Genomic DNA, 17,680 nt, shown 5'->3' with positions numbered 1-17,680 from the left:
ACAAGGCCGCAGTTCCCTCGAGTCCTTACGGATCCACATGACTTGTGACACCTGCCCAGTACCCCGAGGGCCATTTCCTGGCTGGTGCCTCCTGGCAGCCTTCCCTCTTGACTGGTGGCCTTTCTGTTTATCTGAGAAGCTGACAAGCTCTTGTGTGTGCTGGGTGTCACGGGTGGTGCTGTCACCACTCCTGGGTCTGTTATGCTCTGCAGATGAGTCTGTTCCAGCAGCTCAGTGTGCATTTATCTGGTTTATAATCCGTGACTTGCTTTCCATTGTCGCCTGAAGGAAGGAGACCTCCCGGGGCAGTCACAGAGCATCTGGGTGCTGAGCCGGGAGCTTGCCTGAGCTGGGTGGCTGGGAGTAGATTCTCTGAGTCGCGTTGCAGACCTGCGGGAACCAGAATTGTTCCTGCGAACGCCAACAGAAGCTTCCCAGGCCTGAGGCAGGAGAGAGGAACTACCCCTGAGTTTGTTTGCTTTTGTTTTGGGGGTGCTGAGCATTAAAGCCAGGGCCTCAGGCTTGCTGGCTAAGTGCTTTGCCATGAGCTGCGCCCCCAGCCCTAACTTAATTCCTAACAAGGGCGGAGTGGCAGAGGACGGTCAGCGCGTCAAGCGCACTGTGGGGCCCATTCCTCGTGCAGCAGGAGCCCTCAGAACCTTTTAGAAAGCAGAGCCACGTGCCTGCACTTGTGCCTCAAGAAGGAAGAGCGTCCCTGCTTGTGCGGGCTGTGGGTCACTGGGGCTGGGGTAGGGTGGGAGCAGGAAGGCCAATGGGACGGCAGGGTCGTCCTGCAGGACGACATGGGCTGGGGCTGTGTGAGTGTGGGAAGGCGGTGTGACCAGGTGGAGGTGCATGTGGAGATGCACTGGCAGGGGCCACGGGGGCTGGATGTGGGTGGGCGCCTCAGTGCCATTCCCCCACCACAGTGGTGCCCGGCACTGCAGGGACGGCTGAGGGAGGAGTCACTGAGGGGGCGCACGTTCAGTTTGAGATGCCTCAGACGTGGCCATGGGTAGGACGCAGGCCAGAGGCAGCCACAGGACATGCAGGGCTGGGGTTTGGGGAGCTGGTTGCTGGGCGGAGATGTGGAAGTGGGGACACCAGCAGTGTCCCAGAGGTACAGAGGAGAGGAGAGGGCCTGGGTACCTCAGCACCCGGGGCCTCACAGGGCGGGGCTGCCAAGGAGGCCGGGAAAGGTGGCCAGAGTGATGAAGGTGAGCCAGAGAGGAGTGGCTGCAGGGCCAGGGTTCCAGGTCCACCAGAGGGTGGTGCAGGGGCCCCTAGGTCGTGGGAGGACCCGAGTGAGGCCACAGGCTGCCAGGTGAGGCTCCCAGGACAGATGCTGTAGGTCCCTACACAGGTCCAGCAGGGTGTGGGGCTGAGCCCTTGGGAAGCCTGGTCCTGCCCCTGCGCTGCCTGCAGGCAGTGTGGCCAGCGTGTCTGGTTCAGCCTGGGGAGTGGTGGCTACTGTGTGAGCCATGTGCCCAGGTTCAGGTGCCAGGGCTGCAGAGCCTGCTACTTTATAGATAAGCGCCGAGCTCTCCTTCCCTGCAGCCTCACCACCCTCCTGATTGGTGCCTGGGGACAACATGGCCACAGCGTCCCTGGCCTGGGTCCACAACGCAGGCCGCCTGCTCAGGATGAAACAGACGCTAATCGCAGAGCGAGGATCGGCAGCACTGTGTTGATCAAAGGCCCTCAGCCGCGCCAGCTTGTGGGCCGCTGCGTGCCGAGCTGGTTTTGAGCTCCAAAGGTCTTCTTTCGGCAAAAATACAAAATTAATCACAAGGACAGCGTGTCCTTGTGCCATCAGGCCCTCATGGGAAGACTGCTCTGTCGAGAGGTCACCTGTTTTCACCCTCCAAGGGCCGTCAGCCCACGGGATGGCCAGCTCTGGCTGTGCTATCCAGCCCTGGCTGCCTGTCACTGTGTTGCTATTTTTAGCCCTGGTTTGGTCCAGAACTTGACAAGATTTCAAACTAATAACTGGATTGTCAAAGAAATCAACTGTCAGAGTTACACTCTTGACTCCTGCGGGGAACCCAGAGGGACAGGAGGGAGGGGTACAGGAAGTGGCCTCAGGACTGCTGGCCTCGGTGGATCCTGGCCCAGTCTAAGGTAAGGGGTGCCACAGCTCCTCCCGTAAGATGCTGTTCATGGCACAAGACATGCCTCCTGGGCACTGAGGTTGCTCTGCTGGTTACTGAGTCCCAGGGAAGGGTCCTGGAGCTGGAGACTCCACCCCCCCTGTCAAGTGGCCACCTCAGAGGAACACAGGAGACCTGTGCAGCCTACCTGTGGGGGCTGCACAGGGGTGTGGGGCGCAGGGCATAGGGCGCAGAGTGAATTAAGCTCGTGCCTGCCCACGAGCAAGGAGCCCTGACGCCCGTCATGGTTAGCTGATTTATCCCTGGGTGCAGGCGATTTGTAAACTGACTCGAGTGGCCTTTGAGCAGACCTCTGGGTGTTTTCTGCTGTGTGCAAGGAGCGGGATGGCCAGCGGGGCCTCTGCTGCCTGGCCCTTCCCTGTCCGGGCGCCTGCGGGCTTTCCCCCTGCACAAGGACCGGGGCGTGTAGGCTGTGCGTGTCAGCGTCACTGAGAGCAGCATCACTTTGAAAGTGCAAAGTATCACGGGAGCCACTTAGAAATGCGGAAACAAAACGAAAAGCAGGTGTAATTGACTCCAACAAAATACTTGCTTGGACCCAGCACATCCAGTGCCATCATCTGACCCTATAGTCGACATAAAGTCACTGAAGAGAATCTCCACCCTCTTTCATTCACATTAAATGTTCAACATCGGGTGGGGCTGCACGGACCCTACATCTCATCTCTTCCCCCGCCTGTTGGAGATGCTCACCAGCCCCCATGGCCATGGCCAGAGACCTGGAGGCCGAGCACCCTGTGGCCAGCCAGCCCCACACTTGGTTTTGCCTCAAGCACTAGGAATTGTCTGTTCTTCCTGTCGATTTCTCCTGCAGGCAGCGCTGCCTAACTGTTACACCATGTGCTGGACACAGATGGCCTCCTCCTGAGCGGCCACCCAGTGAGTCGCAAACCCACACTCTGTATGAAGAAGGTCTGGCACAGAGGGCCTGGGCCTTGCACCCTGTTTGCTGAAGGATGGGGCTGGGCTGGAGTGGAGCCAGTCCACCTGCCCAGCAGCGACTCCCATGCCACGACTTCCTCTCTGTTCCACTCTTAGTACCCCGTGACTGGGCGGAGACTATTGCAGGAGTTTCCTGGGCTGGACACCCCTGGCCGCACGAGAGCCAGGCCACCTCTGACTCAGAGCGGGCCCTCTGCTTCTCTCTTGAATCACTTCTGATGAACAGATGTGTGTGTACTTTTAAAAGATCAGAAGGTGGGCTCATGAAAGAAAATCCCCACGCTCCCTCAGCCATGATGCTCAACTACCCTTCAGCTCTTGGTGATTTCAAGTGTTTTGTGCAGGTGCAGGCCTGTGGGTCTGTGTGGCCACAGGAGAGGCAGCGTGCTGTGGTGTCCATGGCATGCTCCTGTCCACAGGTGCTCTCTGGGGAGCAGAGCCGGGGTTGCTTCCTGTGCCTGAGAGCCTGTGCGGAGCCTGGCAGACTGTGGCACTGGAAGCCCCTTTGTGACCGGCACGGCTGGCTGTCCGGGAGCTCTGTGTTGTGCCAGTACCTGTCCCTGGAGGGTCTCGCAGCTGCCAAAGCTTGGAGTGGTGTCTCTGTTCAGCCCTCACATGTGGGGTCCCTCTGGAAGGTGCAGTGCTGGGCCCTGCCTAGGTCCCACCTGAGGACTGGCACTGGCCTTTGGCCTCCTGCACTCAACCACAATGAGGCCTGGGCACGCCCCAGGGACTGAATCTCTACCCTCTGATCCCCTTTTCTGTTGCTGTTCCCATGTGTCTTACCTGGAGTCCCAGCAGGTCTCAGTCATGGTGACTGGGTGTCCTTAGAACACCTCTCCTTCAGTGAGAAGGTCAGCTTCCTCTAGGCCCAGGGCCACATGGTCATAGTTTTTACAGGAAGGGGACCTTTTAACTTCAGTGTAGGAAGGGTCGTGTACCTAGACCTATAGGCCTAGTGGGCAGTGTCCCCCTCCAGGTGGCCCAGGTCAGTCATCCACACGGAAGGGTTGTGGGGGTTGTTGCACACAAAGGCACATCACAGGCTGTGGGGGTATCAGGCCTCCCATGGACTGATCCTGTGCCCCTGGGCCATGCACACCCTGCCCTGATAGCTGGCATGGGTTATCCCCGCGCTGGGCGGGGAGGATGAGGGTGGGCCTCTTGTTTTATGTGCTCAGCAATTGATGCCCAAGTCAGTTATTCGGGAATATTTTAAAGTTAATATGGCTTATTTAGCGTCTGAGGTTGGAATTTGAAGGTCTAGTCCAAAGGGGTTAAAGGACACTGTCCTCCACATCTCTTAGTGTATCCTCCCAGGAGTTACAGGTGCAGGGTGGGTGCATGGGCAGTGTGGCAGCCCCAGCCCAGTCACCACCTGTAATGGTGTCTCCTCCCCCAGACATTTGCCTCCTCCCTGCCATGACCAGGCGCTTCTGTGGGAGAGCAGGATGCTGTCCCTGCCTCCTCAGTGCTCTGCTCCGTGAGACCGTGATTTCATGGTAAGCCTGTTTGCTGGGTGGCTCGGCATCCTCTGTGGACCGTAGTTGGTTGGAAGCTTGCGGCTGCCATGGCTCCTGCCACGGTGGCTCATCCATCACTAGTGGTCACTTGCTGATTTCACGATAGGAGCCCCAATGCGCAGCCCAAGGGGGGCTCTCGTCGCCCCTTTTACAGGTAACCGAGGCACAGCCAGTGAGAGACCTGCCCAGGGCGTGTGGCTTGTGCAGGGTGGGTTTGCATCCCGGTCCTTGTGCACCAGCCAGTGGGTGCCCAGTTGGCCCTTGGTGGTTCCTGGGGCACGATGTTCACCTTTCTGTGATGTTCGCTGACCTCCACTGAGCGCCTCATGCCATTTGGGCGGCATAGGGACACAGGGGCCTGCCGATACAGTGGAGGAAGCGTGTCCTCTGCAACAGGTGAGCTCATGGGGGCCGTGCCTGTGAGGAGCTGTCTGGTGTGGAGCTGGGGCTTGGGTGGTGCCCACTGGTGTCTCATCTGTGATCTCTGCCCATCCTGCCACTGCCCGTGATTACAGAACCCGCGTCACCACGTACGTTGTCCTTCCTGAAAGGGCCTGTGTGCCGAGGTGATCACATGGTGTAGATGGCGCTGTGACGAGTTTGACTCTGGAAAAATAAAATCCTTTTGGCAGCAAAGAGCCGAAGCCGTGAACATCATTTGCTCTTTACCAAGTCCCTCGGACACAGAGGCTGGGAAGCGGCTGCAGGCTGGCCTGCCTTGTTTTCCTTCAGCATCACAGGTGGGAGCAAAGCCTTCCCTGAACATTGACAGCCACCAAGGGGGTCGGTGTTGATTATGGAGAAGAATTGACGGGAAAGTGCCACCTGCAGTCTTTGGACCAGGCCCCTGGAGGATTCCCCTCAGTCCTGTCCCTGGCCACGCAGTGCGGGGTGGTCCAGGCGAGCTGCACCCTTGTCACATGCACAGGCAGTGGTTCTGTGAGTTATGGACCCGCTACCTGCATGAGGTGGGTAATGCAGAATAGCGCAGGGCTAATAAATGTGCCATGTTACCCAGATTGGAGGTGCTGCTGCTTGGTGCATAAATAAGACAAGCCTTTTAAAAGAGATCTGTATTTAAGGATGTGTTTGTCTGTGTTCTCTGCCTGCTGTAAAGGTCACCCGGATAGATTTTTCCTTCCTTAGCATCACAGGCCGTGAGGAACCGGGCGTTTCTATTCTCCCTCCATCCAGCGAACCTGGGGGACTAAATTAGATTCTGAAATTGAGTGTGCAGTGGAGTGTACGGTAAGCCGCCGTGATGGGAGGGCACTGCTTCTCACCTTGCGAGTAGCGAGGTCATGATAATACGGAGCGAAGTGGATTAAAAATAAAACCAAAGGTATTTATTTATGACCTGCTCGGAATCGGATTGGCATCCATGTAAGTTGCATCTAATGGTGAAAGACAGCAGATTGATGTTGATGTGTCCCTGAGGGCATATTGCCGGTGAAATTTGCTCTGTGAATTCAATTTAAAGGCCCATAGAAAGTATCCAAAATGCAAAGGAAATGGGGGGAATTGGCACCCAGCCATAGCAAAACGACAATTAGAAGAGCGTCCTAGCACATAGCCCTCATGGTGTGTGACTGCTCAGGGACAGCCAGGGCCCTACTTCACCCAGGGTGGGGCCAGTGGTGGCTGGTCACAAGGGCAGCTGGGACTGTGCCAGGCCCTGCACCAGGACAGCTCGGCTTGTCTTGATCTTGCCCATGAGGAGATAGCGCCAGCCTCACTTCTAAAGGAGAACAAGGGTTAGGGGCACATGCCGTTGACGGGGACCACACAGAAGGGAGGGAGTGCACTTCCGGGCCAGCCAGTGGCTGCAGCACCTGCCTTGTGCCAACCTTGCAGGGTCCCAGAGGCGACCTCAGGTTGGGCATGAGCCTCACTGGGCTGAACCTTTTATTGACAGATGGTGTTGGCAGCCTGAGCCAGCTGCCCCCTTTGTCATTTGTCACCTGCCAGGAGCTGGGAAGGGGCTGTGCCAGCACCCTGGCGCCTCACTACCTTCCTCACTTCCATCCTGCTTCTGGATGGGCTGGGGAGGAGCAGGTGGCCCCTGAGGGCCTCAAGTGGACACTCTCTAGGACCAGGTTCAGCAGGGCCATCAGACAGTTGAGCACCTCCCTCTGGAAGTCCGCCTGGCCTGGGCCTCTTCTGAGACCCCAGTCCAGGAAGCTGTCCTGGCTACACAGCCCTCGGAGCCCCACTCCTGCCAAGCCATGCTAGGTATCACAGTCCCTTGAAATCCAGCATGTCCTTAGTGAGGTCACAGATGCTCTGGATGTGGGCTGTGGGCTGCAGAAGGGGCTGTGCTGTGGGTGCACGGTGGGGGTGGGCTGAGTCTCAGCCATAGTTCCAGTTAGGAGGTCACCGTGTCTGTCACCAGTGTCTGCATCCTGCATCCTGGCCTCTAAACTCCGAGCTCTGGAGACATTTCCTTTGTGTCCTGTGGTTGTGTAACTATCTCCACAGCTTGTCCAGGCTGAGACATGGCTCACTGCTGGCCTGGAGTGTGAGGCTAGCAGAAGGGGCTCCGACATGGGGGACTCAGAGCAGAGCTCCTGCTTCCTGGAAGCCGGAAGGACCAAATGAGGGGCAGTGACAGGCCCTGCTGAGTGTGCAGTGTGCCCGTGTGGGTGCCTGTGTGTGCCCAGGTGTGCCCCGTGTGCGCCCAGGTGTGTACCCCGTGTGTGCCCCGCGAGTGCCCATGTGTGTGCCCGGCATGTGCATGCCTGGTGCTGAGGTGCTACTGTGGCCCGTACATGTGGTCCCTGTCTGCACAGAGGAGCTAGCAGGGCTCAGAGGTGGCACTGTCTAAGCGGCTCAGCTGGACCTGGGGATGCAGCTGGCCTTGCTGACACCCGGTGCCTCCACACACCTGATTCACTTTCTTTTGCACAGGGCAGCTGTGGAGGGGAGGGCCGGGTGGTCCTGTCGTGCTCCTGGCTCCACCCTGTGGTCCCTGTGCATGTGTGCTTCAGTTCTGCCTGAGCGGTACCTCTCAGACGCTCACCTGCCCCCGGGCCTCTGGAACACAGTGTGGCCCTGGGCGTGCCGATGTCTGCCTCCCTGGGACATTGTGGGATTAGGTCAGTGGCCCGCTGTATGAAGAGTGGGCAGGTGCAGCTCAGCAGCCCCTTGCAGGACAAGCTGCGAGTGAGCAGGAGAGGACTGCTGGCGTGGAGGGTGGGTGTGGATGGGAGGCTTCTGCAGTTCCCTGTGCCCACCTCGCAGCCACTGGTGGCTGCCCTTGCTCGGGCCCTGACCTGCAGCCCCTGCCGCCCTCCTCTGACCTGCCTGTCTCTCTCCCCACAGGAGCTGCTTCTCTTCCTCCAGAACCTGCCCACCGCCCGCTGGGGTGACGAGGACATCAGCCTACTGCTGGCTGAGGCCTACCGCCTCAAGTTCGTCTTTGCAGATGCCCCCAATCACTACAAGAAGTGAGCCTGGTGCCAGTGACAGTGGCCTCACTGTGCGGGCAGCGTCCTCTCCTTGCCCGGCCAGCTGAAGGCCCCTTTGAGCGGGCGCTGGCCAAGCACTGCCTTGGGGAGCACCCCTCCTACAGGCGACTTGCCAGGGTGGGCCCAGGCGTCTAGGGCTGAGGGGTGGGGCAGCCCCAGTTTTATGAGATACCAAAGAGAGCTAAGGGAGGGTCCCAGCTTTAGGGGCCAAAGATGGGTCAGGAGTCCCCCTCACCCTGTCCCTGGAGTGTCCTTGCCAAACGTCCACCCTGGAACCCTAACCTGGCAGCCAAGAGGCACCCTCTCAGGCCTGCTGTCCAGGAGCCAGGCGGAGGAAGGGGCAGCCATCTCAGACCTGCTTCATGATGCAAAAGTTCTATTCTGTTGAGTGAAAGAGAATAAAATGTATGGACAGGATGCTGAGCAGGACCTTGTGTCCGCTGGATCTCTGCGTGCACAGAGCCTCTGACAGCCAGCCGTGTCTGGGCTGCAGCCCCTCACCCTGGGGTGTTTCCTTTCTTGGTTTGAGCTTGGCTAGAAGCTGATGTCAGGCATTGGATCCCAGGGAGGCCATGGGGCAGAGTGAGGCCTCTCTCAATTGCCTTACTTTTCGTGTTTAATCTTCAAAAGAGATGCCGCCCCCTGCCCCCCGTACCCGATCCTGTGATGTCCCTGTCCAGTAGCCCCTGGGGGTGGGGTCTCTTCTCAGAGCTGGACAGACTGGCCTGTAACCCAGGCCTTGCGTGGGGCGCTCTTCCAAGCTGCCTGGGCTTAGTGGGCGGAGCTTCTCAGGGTCTCCTCGGCTCCCAGCAGCTCCGCTGTGCTTCCCTGGTCTGCCGTGAGTGGGCTTGACTGCTCGCTGTGCTGACCGCTCCTGGGCTCTGCTGGGGCTGTCGGCTGCACCACGCTCTCAGGACTTGCCTCCACACATCCTCCAGGTGACAAGGACACCCCCTGGGGCACTGAGCCACGGGGAGGAGGCAACCTCAGCCTCCCTCACCCTGAGCCAGGACAGGGCCCTACCCTCAGCAACCCATGATTGCCTGCTTCTCAGATCTGTCCCTCCTTTAGGGGCAGCAGTGCCCCTGCCTATGTGCCTGGCCACTGCCTAGAGGCTGTGGGAATCCAGACGTGTGATGTGCATGTCTTCTTGCTTCTGTTAAAATCATCTTGGAAATTAGCACACAGTACTGTGCAGAGGGGCCAGTTAGTCCTGGACCTGATGGAGGCCATTTCCACAGGATCAGGGTCCTCCCAGGCCAGCTTCAAGGGGCCTCTTCTACCTGCTCCTCTTGCAGGGGCAGGGGAGGGCTGTCCAGTTACAGGAAGAACCATCCCTGTGGCTGTGGGGAGCCCATCTTACTCAGCCAGAACCCACCCTGCACTTTCCCCTTCTGTAGCACAGAGAGCTCTGCACAACCAGAAAGCTGGGCACACACACACACACACAAAAACCTGCCTTTCGTGGCAGGTTATTTTTCAAAGGGGAAGGGTCCTTGAAGTCAAATTCTGTCCTGTCTGTATTTCATGTATGCAAATACTGGGTGTGAGGGGCCTGCTGATAGTCCTGATGCTGAGCAGGTGTCCTGAACTGTTCCGGGGTGTCTGGAATGTGCTGTGCTTGAAACAAGGAATAAAGATGCCAAGTTCGGCCTATAGCACAGCCTGGGATTTGAGGACTCAACTTTTCCAGTAGGGGCCCTGACCTAGCACTGTGCTTTGATGCCAGGACCCGTGTTGGGCCCATTAGCTCTGTGAACTCAGTGACACCCATGAGGCCTTGGGAGAGGAACGAACACTTGAAAGGTGGTGTAGCAGGACTCTCTGCACTGCTGGGGGACAGGAGCTGGTACAGTGTCAGGGTCCAGGCCAGCCCCTTGGGCTTTGTGAAAGGTCTGCTAGTGGGCACTACAGGATCTGGCCATTCCTCCCAACCTTGGAACTCCCTGGGCATACACACACACCCTGCCCCTCTCCGCATCACTGAAACAGCCCTGATGAGCCCCGGCTTCTTAGGAGTCCTTGAGGCCCCCATGCCTCTCTGGGTACCCATGTCTGCACCCCCACATTTGGGATCCTCCCACAGAAGCACTTGGCTTTCTGCCATCTCTTGCTGCTTGCTGCCTGGGCATGGGCTGTGGTCCTGCCCTCATGGATGGGCTGGTGATTTCTTACTCCTTCACCCTGTGACCAAGTGGGCCAAGCTGAGGGTGGGCCACAGGCCTAGACTCGGTGGGGCCCACGTGGTCTACAGAACAGAGACTGACCCACAGATGAGACCTGGCCTGCTGGCTCTGCTGTTGTTTGTGAAGGGCCAGAGGTAACCCTGGGGCAGCCAGACCCTGGCCAGGGCAGCCTTGTTGGGAGGGGAGAGTCCTAAGGTGTCTGAGTGATGTGGGTTACAGAAAGGACGATGGGTAGAGGGCTTGTGTGCAAGTTGATTGAGCTGAGCAGACCGACTCCGTTTAGGACATGGGGCCGAGCTGCAGAAAGGCCATCTCAGGCTGCTCAGAGTCAAGCCTCCAGTGCCGCCCACCCTGGGCTGCAGCTGTGTGCCAGTCCCTCGCCCCAGCAGGTCTGCTCTCAGCCTGGGGTTCAGGGGAGCTTCCTTGAGGCAGGCAACTGAGGTGTACCCTTCCCTCGGGCCTCTGCTGCCCACACAGGCTGCCCTCTCATCCCCAGCTCTGGACTCCCTCCAGGGAAGCACTGAGCCCCAGAGGGCCATTTGCTCAGATCTGCCCTATTCAGCTTGGAGGCCTCTTCAGACCCATCCTGCAGCCCCTGGTTGGGAGGTCCTCAGCAAGAGATGGCAGAGTGAGTACATGACTGAACCTTCAAGTCCAGGCCACTGGCAATTAAGGCTGATTAGAAAGTCTCCCATCAAAGGAAAGTCCAGAACTAGGTGGCTTCACCGCTGAATTCTACCAAAAAGAACTAACACTAACACCAATCCTCAAACTCTTCCAAAAAGTCAGAGAAGAGGGAAGGCGGCTTCCAAGCTTTTTTTTTTTTTTTTTTTAACCAGGCCAATTTTAAATTACCCTGATACCAAAACTGGATAAGGACATTACAAGAGAATAAATCACAAGCCAGTATCCTTGATGAGCAAAAATGCAAAAATCCTCAACAAAATACAAGCAAGACAAATGCACAGCACATTCAAAGGCTCATGATCAAGCAGGATCTCTTCCTGGGATGTGAGGCTGATCCACCACAGGCATGTCAGTGAATATGCACCCCACTGATCAATGGACATGTCATTTGACGAAATTCACTATATGATGAAAAAATTGAATCAAAGTACATTCTATTGAATGAATGTACCTCAGTGCAGCAAAGGCCCTGGGAGACGCCCACAGCCAAAAGTGTGCTCAGCGTGGAAAGTTGGAACCCTTTTCTCTGAGGCCAGGAACAGGTCAGGATGCCCACTTTGACCACTGTACTTGACGTGGCACTGCAAGTTCTCTCTAGAGCAATCAAGCAAGAGAAAACTTGAAAGGCATCCACATGGGGAAGGCAGAAGTTAAATTGTCCCTGTTTGCCAACAACATGACAGGTTATACAAACTACACACACACACAGAATTAAAACTGACAAATGAATTCAGTCATAGAACACAAAATCATACTGAAAAATCAGTAACATTTTCCATACACTAACAACAAACTATTGAAAAAGAAATTAAGGAAACGATCCCATTTACACCAGCTGCAAAAATAAAATTGCAATAGATCTAACCAAAGAGGTAAAGGATCTGTTAACTGAAAACTATAAAGCATTGCTGAAAGAAATTGAAGAAGAAAAAAATAAATGGAAAGACATCCCATGTTCATGGATTGGACAAATGACAATTGTTAAGATATCCATTCCACTCAAAGTGATCTGTAGAATCAATACAATCAAAAATGCCAATTTTGTTTTTCATTGAGATAGAAAAAAATCCCAAAATTCATGCAGAACAGAAAACCCCAGGTAGTCAAGGCAGTCATGAACAAAAGAACAGAGCCGGAAAGGTCACGCTGCCTGATTCCAAACTGTACTAGAGAGCTGTTGCAGTTTAAATAGCAGGGTACCACACAGCATGACACAAGAGTCCCACATCGCCTCATGGGACAGAAGGGAGAGCCCAGCAGTGAACCTGTGCACGTACACTGGTTATTGTTTTAGGGAAAATTAATCACACCCCCTAGTAAATTCTATACAAAGTGATTTAAGTATAAAATCTAAGTCCCCCCCCAAAATCGTCAAGGTAGGCAACAGTTATAACTGGGCATGGCAAAGGCTCTCTAAACATGATGCCAGTGGCACAAATAGTGTATAACATTGCCAATAAATATCTGTAGGTGCACTGTGGGAGCATCTGCAAGGACACCAGAGAGCCTCCATAAACAGAGGTTCATGGTAAACAACGGTCTGGACAGACATTTGCAACTGAGGTGAGACCTTTGAATTCCTTAGTAGGTACAGCTATTGGAAATGAATAAAAATGGGCACAGAAAATAGGCAGTTTACAAAACAACAACAACAACAAAAAAAAAAAAACCAAGTGATGAATAGCATGTTCACAATATTAACAGTTAAACGGGAAAAACACACGACAAGATGTCCAGCTCCATCAATTAGCAACTGTGAGGTCCAGGACTGTGTTTGTGATCATTTGTTATGTGGCAATAAAAAGCCAATATACCCTCCTTTAGGTGTGTTTTTTTTTCCCCCAAAATTTGTTGTTGCAAATATATCAGAAGAGAACATGACCCAGATTCAGCACTTTGTGGATTATCCCAAGGCACACCCCTATGTAAGACATAGAACACCTCAGATCGTGTAGTCCCTGCTCTTTTCCCAAAAGCACCAGCCTGACTTCCAACCACATTGTTTCCTGCCTTTAAATGTAGTGCCAGGGGAATCGCACAGCACAAGCTGTTTCATGAACACCTTTTCTGCCCAACCCTTCTTGTGACATTGTATTTTCTTTGCTATTGCTGTGAGGTTCTGCATCGTGTGAGTGTGGGATGGTTTATGCATTTTGCTATCAGAGGACACAGGCTGTTTCTGGTTGTGGCAACTAAATAATGCTGCTCTGAACATTGGTGTGCACATCTCCTGCAGGCAGGCATGTGCCAGGGTCTGGTTACTCTTCACCCAGAAGTGGGACTGCCGAACCATGTGGAGGGACCCGCCGTACTCGGGGATGGAGACCCTCTGGCAAAGCAGTTTCTCCTGGTCAGGTTCCAACAGCAGGGTAGGATCTGGGGGCCTCTCGCCTCTCCAGCACTTGCAGTGGTTGGACTTGGTCAATCTGTGGGCAGGTTGGTTCTCCGCCCTCCTCCTGCTCAGACGCACGCCTGGCCTCTTGCAGCCACCTTGAGGCATCACCTCTCCTTCCTCCTTTCCTCTTGCTGCAGCCCAGACAGAAATCTTGCAGGACACCTTGTTATGTTAATATCAGACGCATCTCCTTCTATCATTAAAATTCCTCAAAAACATGATTTTAATGACTGCATGATATTCAGCTGCATGGATTAGCATAATTTGTTTATTCCCTTATGCATCAAGTGGATTTTTTTTTTTTTACTGTTGCAAATGTGACTGTGACAAATAGCTACATTTGAATACTTTCTCTTATGGATTTTTGGAAGTGGAATTTTTCAGTCGCTGCTACCAGATAACTTACCCCTGTCTCCAGCCCATAGTGGCTCACAGAGAGAGGAAGACCTACTCCTCTGGTACACTGTGGAAAGTCTTAGTAGAAGTTTAAGAAATGATACAATAATTTAAAGATGACTTTTTAAATGACAGAAACGGTGTATTACTGCCAAGAGAAGAGAATGGTCAAAACTGAGAGGACAGGAAGTAGAAAAGAGCAAGGAAAAGTATGGTCACATAGGAAATGTTGATTACCTGTTCAAAAGAGTACGTTATATAGTTTTGAAAACCAATAAAATAGGGCATACTGTTGAAAAGAGACACAACAAAAGATTTTTGAAGGAAAAGAAATATAAGGGACTCTGACCAGAAGACAGTGTGACTGAAAACACACACATCCTCCAAACCCCACTTGAAAAGCATCAGCCAGGACAGGGAAAGTGCTTCCGATGCTCAGAGAACCTCCCTGGCGTGGCCTGCCTAGGTGTGGCACAGCCTGCACAGGTGAGCAAACCCCCGAGCCACCAGGAAGTGCTGGCCTGTCCACAAGTGTAGCCGCATCAGGGCTTCTGCAGAAAGCGGTGGACCCCTGGGGAATAGGTTAAAAAATAAGATGATTTGATTCAAATAACGATACAGAAACAGATGCCATTGGATTGTAAAGGAAACACAAATAATGGAAAAGACTGGCCAAAGCAGAAGTTGCATTTTAGAAAAGACCAGCAGCGTAACCCTCAGGTGGGCAGGAAACTGGGCCTGTTCCTCAGGTTGGCTGCCTCTGGCGCTCAGAACCAGCACCCATCTACAGCTGGAGTCAGATAACTATGTTTGCTGAACAACAGACAGTTCCCAAGGGGAAAAAATTTAAAAGAGGAAGGCAAAACTACAGATAATGCAGAGATCATAAAAACCAAAGCAGCAAGAAAACAAGAAGTAGCCAAGGACTGGGAGGAAATAACTGCAAAAGGCTTGAGCAATAGAGAACCGCTACGTAAACTATACCAAGAACGTTCAATCCCAACAGTAAGAAAACGAGAAGCCCCATTTAAAAATGGGCATGAGACCCGAACAGACACCTCATGGAAGTGGTTGTAGGGATGGGGAAGGAACATATCAAGAGCTGCTCGGTGACAGGTGTCTTTGGAGAATGGTAATTGGAGCAGCAGTGAGATGCCCTACGCCTTGTTGGGGTGACAGGTCCAGGATACTGAGCGCCCGAGCACTGGCGGGGACGCGGAGCAGCAGGCACATGGTGCGGCCACCCTGGGAGACGGCTTGGAGCTTCTCCCAGGTTTAGGGGGCTCCGTCCTGCTCCTGGATACTCGACCCAGCTGATCTGAAGGCTTCTGAACCCACAGAAGCCTGCCGATTAATGTTTATTCACAATGGCCCCCTGCTCGGACACCACCAGCCGACCTGCGGTAAGTGGGTAAACAAACGGTGGCACAGCCATGCATGGGAATCCTTTTCAGCATTAAGAGGAGATGGCCATGAAGCCACCAACAGGCACAGAGGAAAGTCACAGGCATGTTGCTGAGCGAGAGAGGGCAGTCTGGAGGGCTCCACGTGGGATTCCCTAAGTGACATTCTGGAAAAAGCAAAACGGTAGTCAAAGACCAGCGGTTGCCAGGGGCTGGGATGGGCAGGACAGACAGAGCACCAAGGACGCGCGATGGCTGCCACAGTGCACTTGTCTAACCCACGCCATGCAACACCAGGGGAGACCCCCATGTCCCCTGCGACCTTGGCCCTTGCCCAGCCTGGGCCGGGAGTGGGGGGGGGTTGCTGCCCTTTTGGTTCTCTTCATTTTTTCCATCAAGTCTGTAGGCTGAGCATCTATCTACAAGGCTCCCAGGCTGGCTGTCACGGGGCTGTGGTGCAGCCTCTGCCTATGTCGTCAGCCAGGTGAAGCCGGCTGGTGGGAGGGCCGCCGGGCCGCCACCTGCCCTTTGGGGCTGGATGGGAGCTCCAGGGAGCAGTCCTCCAGCATAGACTTTCCAGTTCATTAAGACCTGTGTCCCGGCATGGCGGCTCGGGGCTTAGTGACCCTGACTGGGGTGGATTCTATTTTAAAACAAAAAGAAGTGGGGGCGGGGCTTGTCAACAGAATATGACATCTCAGACGGAGGCAGAGGCAGTCCAGCATACACATCACAAGCCACCCGCCAGGAAGCCTGCTGGGGAGAACTGGGACTGAGAAGCTCAGGAGGCCAGGTGAGCCTGGCTGCGGCGGGCAACAGGGATCTCACAGGGAGTGCGGTGGGCATGCACCTCCGCCAGGAGGCCACGGGGCAGGGGCAGGGGCAGGAGGCATGCAGGAACTCTTCCCTCAGAGGACCAGATAGGCATGCACCCCAGAGCCACCTTGAAGCCCCACAGAGAAGCAAATCAAGCAAGTCTGAGCCCCCAAATCTCGCATGTGAGTCACTCTGCAGGGTGCGTGCTGCAGGACGGAGGCAGGGGACTGGCAGCAGGCTGGACCGTTCCTGGGAGAGCACTGTGCAGTGGAATGGCAAGGTGGTGGGATGGGGCCACAGGAACTGCAGGGGCTCCTGTGGGATGCGAGAGGCCTGAGGGCGCTGAGGAAAAGGGAAGCCTGCACAGGGTTCGAGAGCAGTGCTCAGCCAGCCGGCCCTGGGGGCAGGTGCACCCTGGCCAGGTGTCTCTGGGGATCTCACCACGGCCATCTCAGCCCCTAGTGCCTGCCCAGCAGGGAGGCGCTATTCCTGTCCCCTTTGCAGAAGATGAGAGGCTCAGAGGAGCCACCAAGCGTCTAGAGACTCGCTTACACTGCAGGGCGTGGGTGGGCATCCGGTGGGGCTCCCCGCCCTCCCTACAGAGGCCAGAGCACACCCAGCTGCCCACGTGCATCCTTGTGGAGGTGTGAACAAAGGCAGGGAGCTGGAGGATGCTTGTCCCTCCAGAGCGATCGATCGATCGATCGTGGGAGGCAGTGGTGGGGACCAGTGGGCACCAGCCACATTTGTTTTTAGACATTGATGCAATTGTGTTGCATTTACATGTTAATGAACATGATGTGCATATTTGTATATCTGTATGTCTTTTAATGGTATTTGCTTGACTTACACCTATATAAATATCTTATTTCTTATTACATGGTGATTTCAGTTGCACCCAGATGTTAACAGGAGTTAATCCTGGGCTGTGGATATGAGGGTGTGTGTTAAATTATTCATCTTCTTTTCTGTAATTTTCAAATTTATTTTCAAAATTAAAAAGCCAGTCCCACCCTGGAGCCTTCAGCTGTGGCTGTGGAGGGCCGATGTCCGAGGGCTGGACGGGCTGGTGGCCGACTCCTGTTCTGGGAGAGGTGGGGAGGTGGAGGCAGACCCTCCTCTGCCACTGTGTTCCTGAGCTCACATCTCCTTGGCCGTCTGTCTCTGACGTGGGGACGGACATGTGTCAGAGGACCACACCCACCCTGGGCAGCTGGGCTCAGCTCAGAAGAGCAGCCAGCTTGAGGAGGGAGGGCCTGGTCCTGGGGAGGTGCCCACCCTACCCTCCCAGGCAACCCGCACCCCTCCCTCTCACCTGGTTTTCCTTTCTGCAGAACACAGTCATGGACACATTTTTTTAGTTTATGGCCTTCTCCCACCAAGCTGCCCGCCCCCCGACACACAGACATAAGAAGCAGGCTGCATCTTACCTGCTCCTGTCCCCAGCTTCAGGAACAGGGTCAGGCAGGTGGCTGGTCCTTGCTGAACGAGTAAAGCCCCAGAAGCCAACAACTTGGCCGAGGGCCCTGTGTTGGGATGGAGGGAGCCCGGGTTGACCTGGGCTGAGCTCTGCTCTTCAGTCCAGTGCTGTTCTGTCACATGGTGACCCTGGGGCACCTCACATGGTCCCCATTTTGTCGAGGCTAAAGCCCAGGGATGCTTGGCCAGCTTTTGCCTCAGTGATCCATTGGGAA

General features: G+C 55.0%; 1 protein-coding gene across 3 annotated transcripts in view; it reads left to right on the top strand.

Annotated features, from left to right (window-relative positions):
* Positions 1–8,526, top strand: part of Tbc1d22a (TBC1 domain family member 22A) — a 290,213-nt gene extending 281,687 nt beyond the window's left edge. For all 3 annotated transcript variants that reach the window (XM_048802987.1, XM_048802986.1, XM_048802988.1), the window contains one exon: positions 7,958–8,526. In XM_048802987.1, coding sequence (XP_048658944.1) covers positions 7,958–8,086 — 129 coding nt within the window. In that variant the 3' untranslated portion in view covers positions 8,087–8,526. The remainder of the gene's footprint in view (positions 1–7,957) is intronic.
* Positions 8,527–17,680: the final 9,154 nt, after the last annotated feature.

The sequence above is a fragment of the Marmota marmota genome, unplaced genomic scaffold (genome assembly GCF_001458135.2).
Source record: "Marmota marmota marmota unplaced genomic scaffold, marMar, whole genome shotgun sequence".
NCBI classification, from domain to species: Eukaryota; Metazoa; Chordata; class Mammalia; order Rodentia; family Sciuridae; genus Marmota; species Marmota marmota.
Note: the sequence above shows the minus strand (reverse complement) of the source record. Positions and strands in the feature narration are given on the sequence as shown.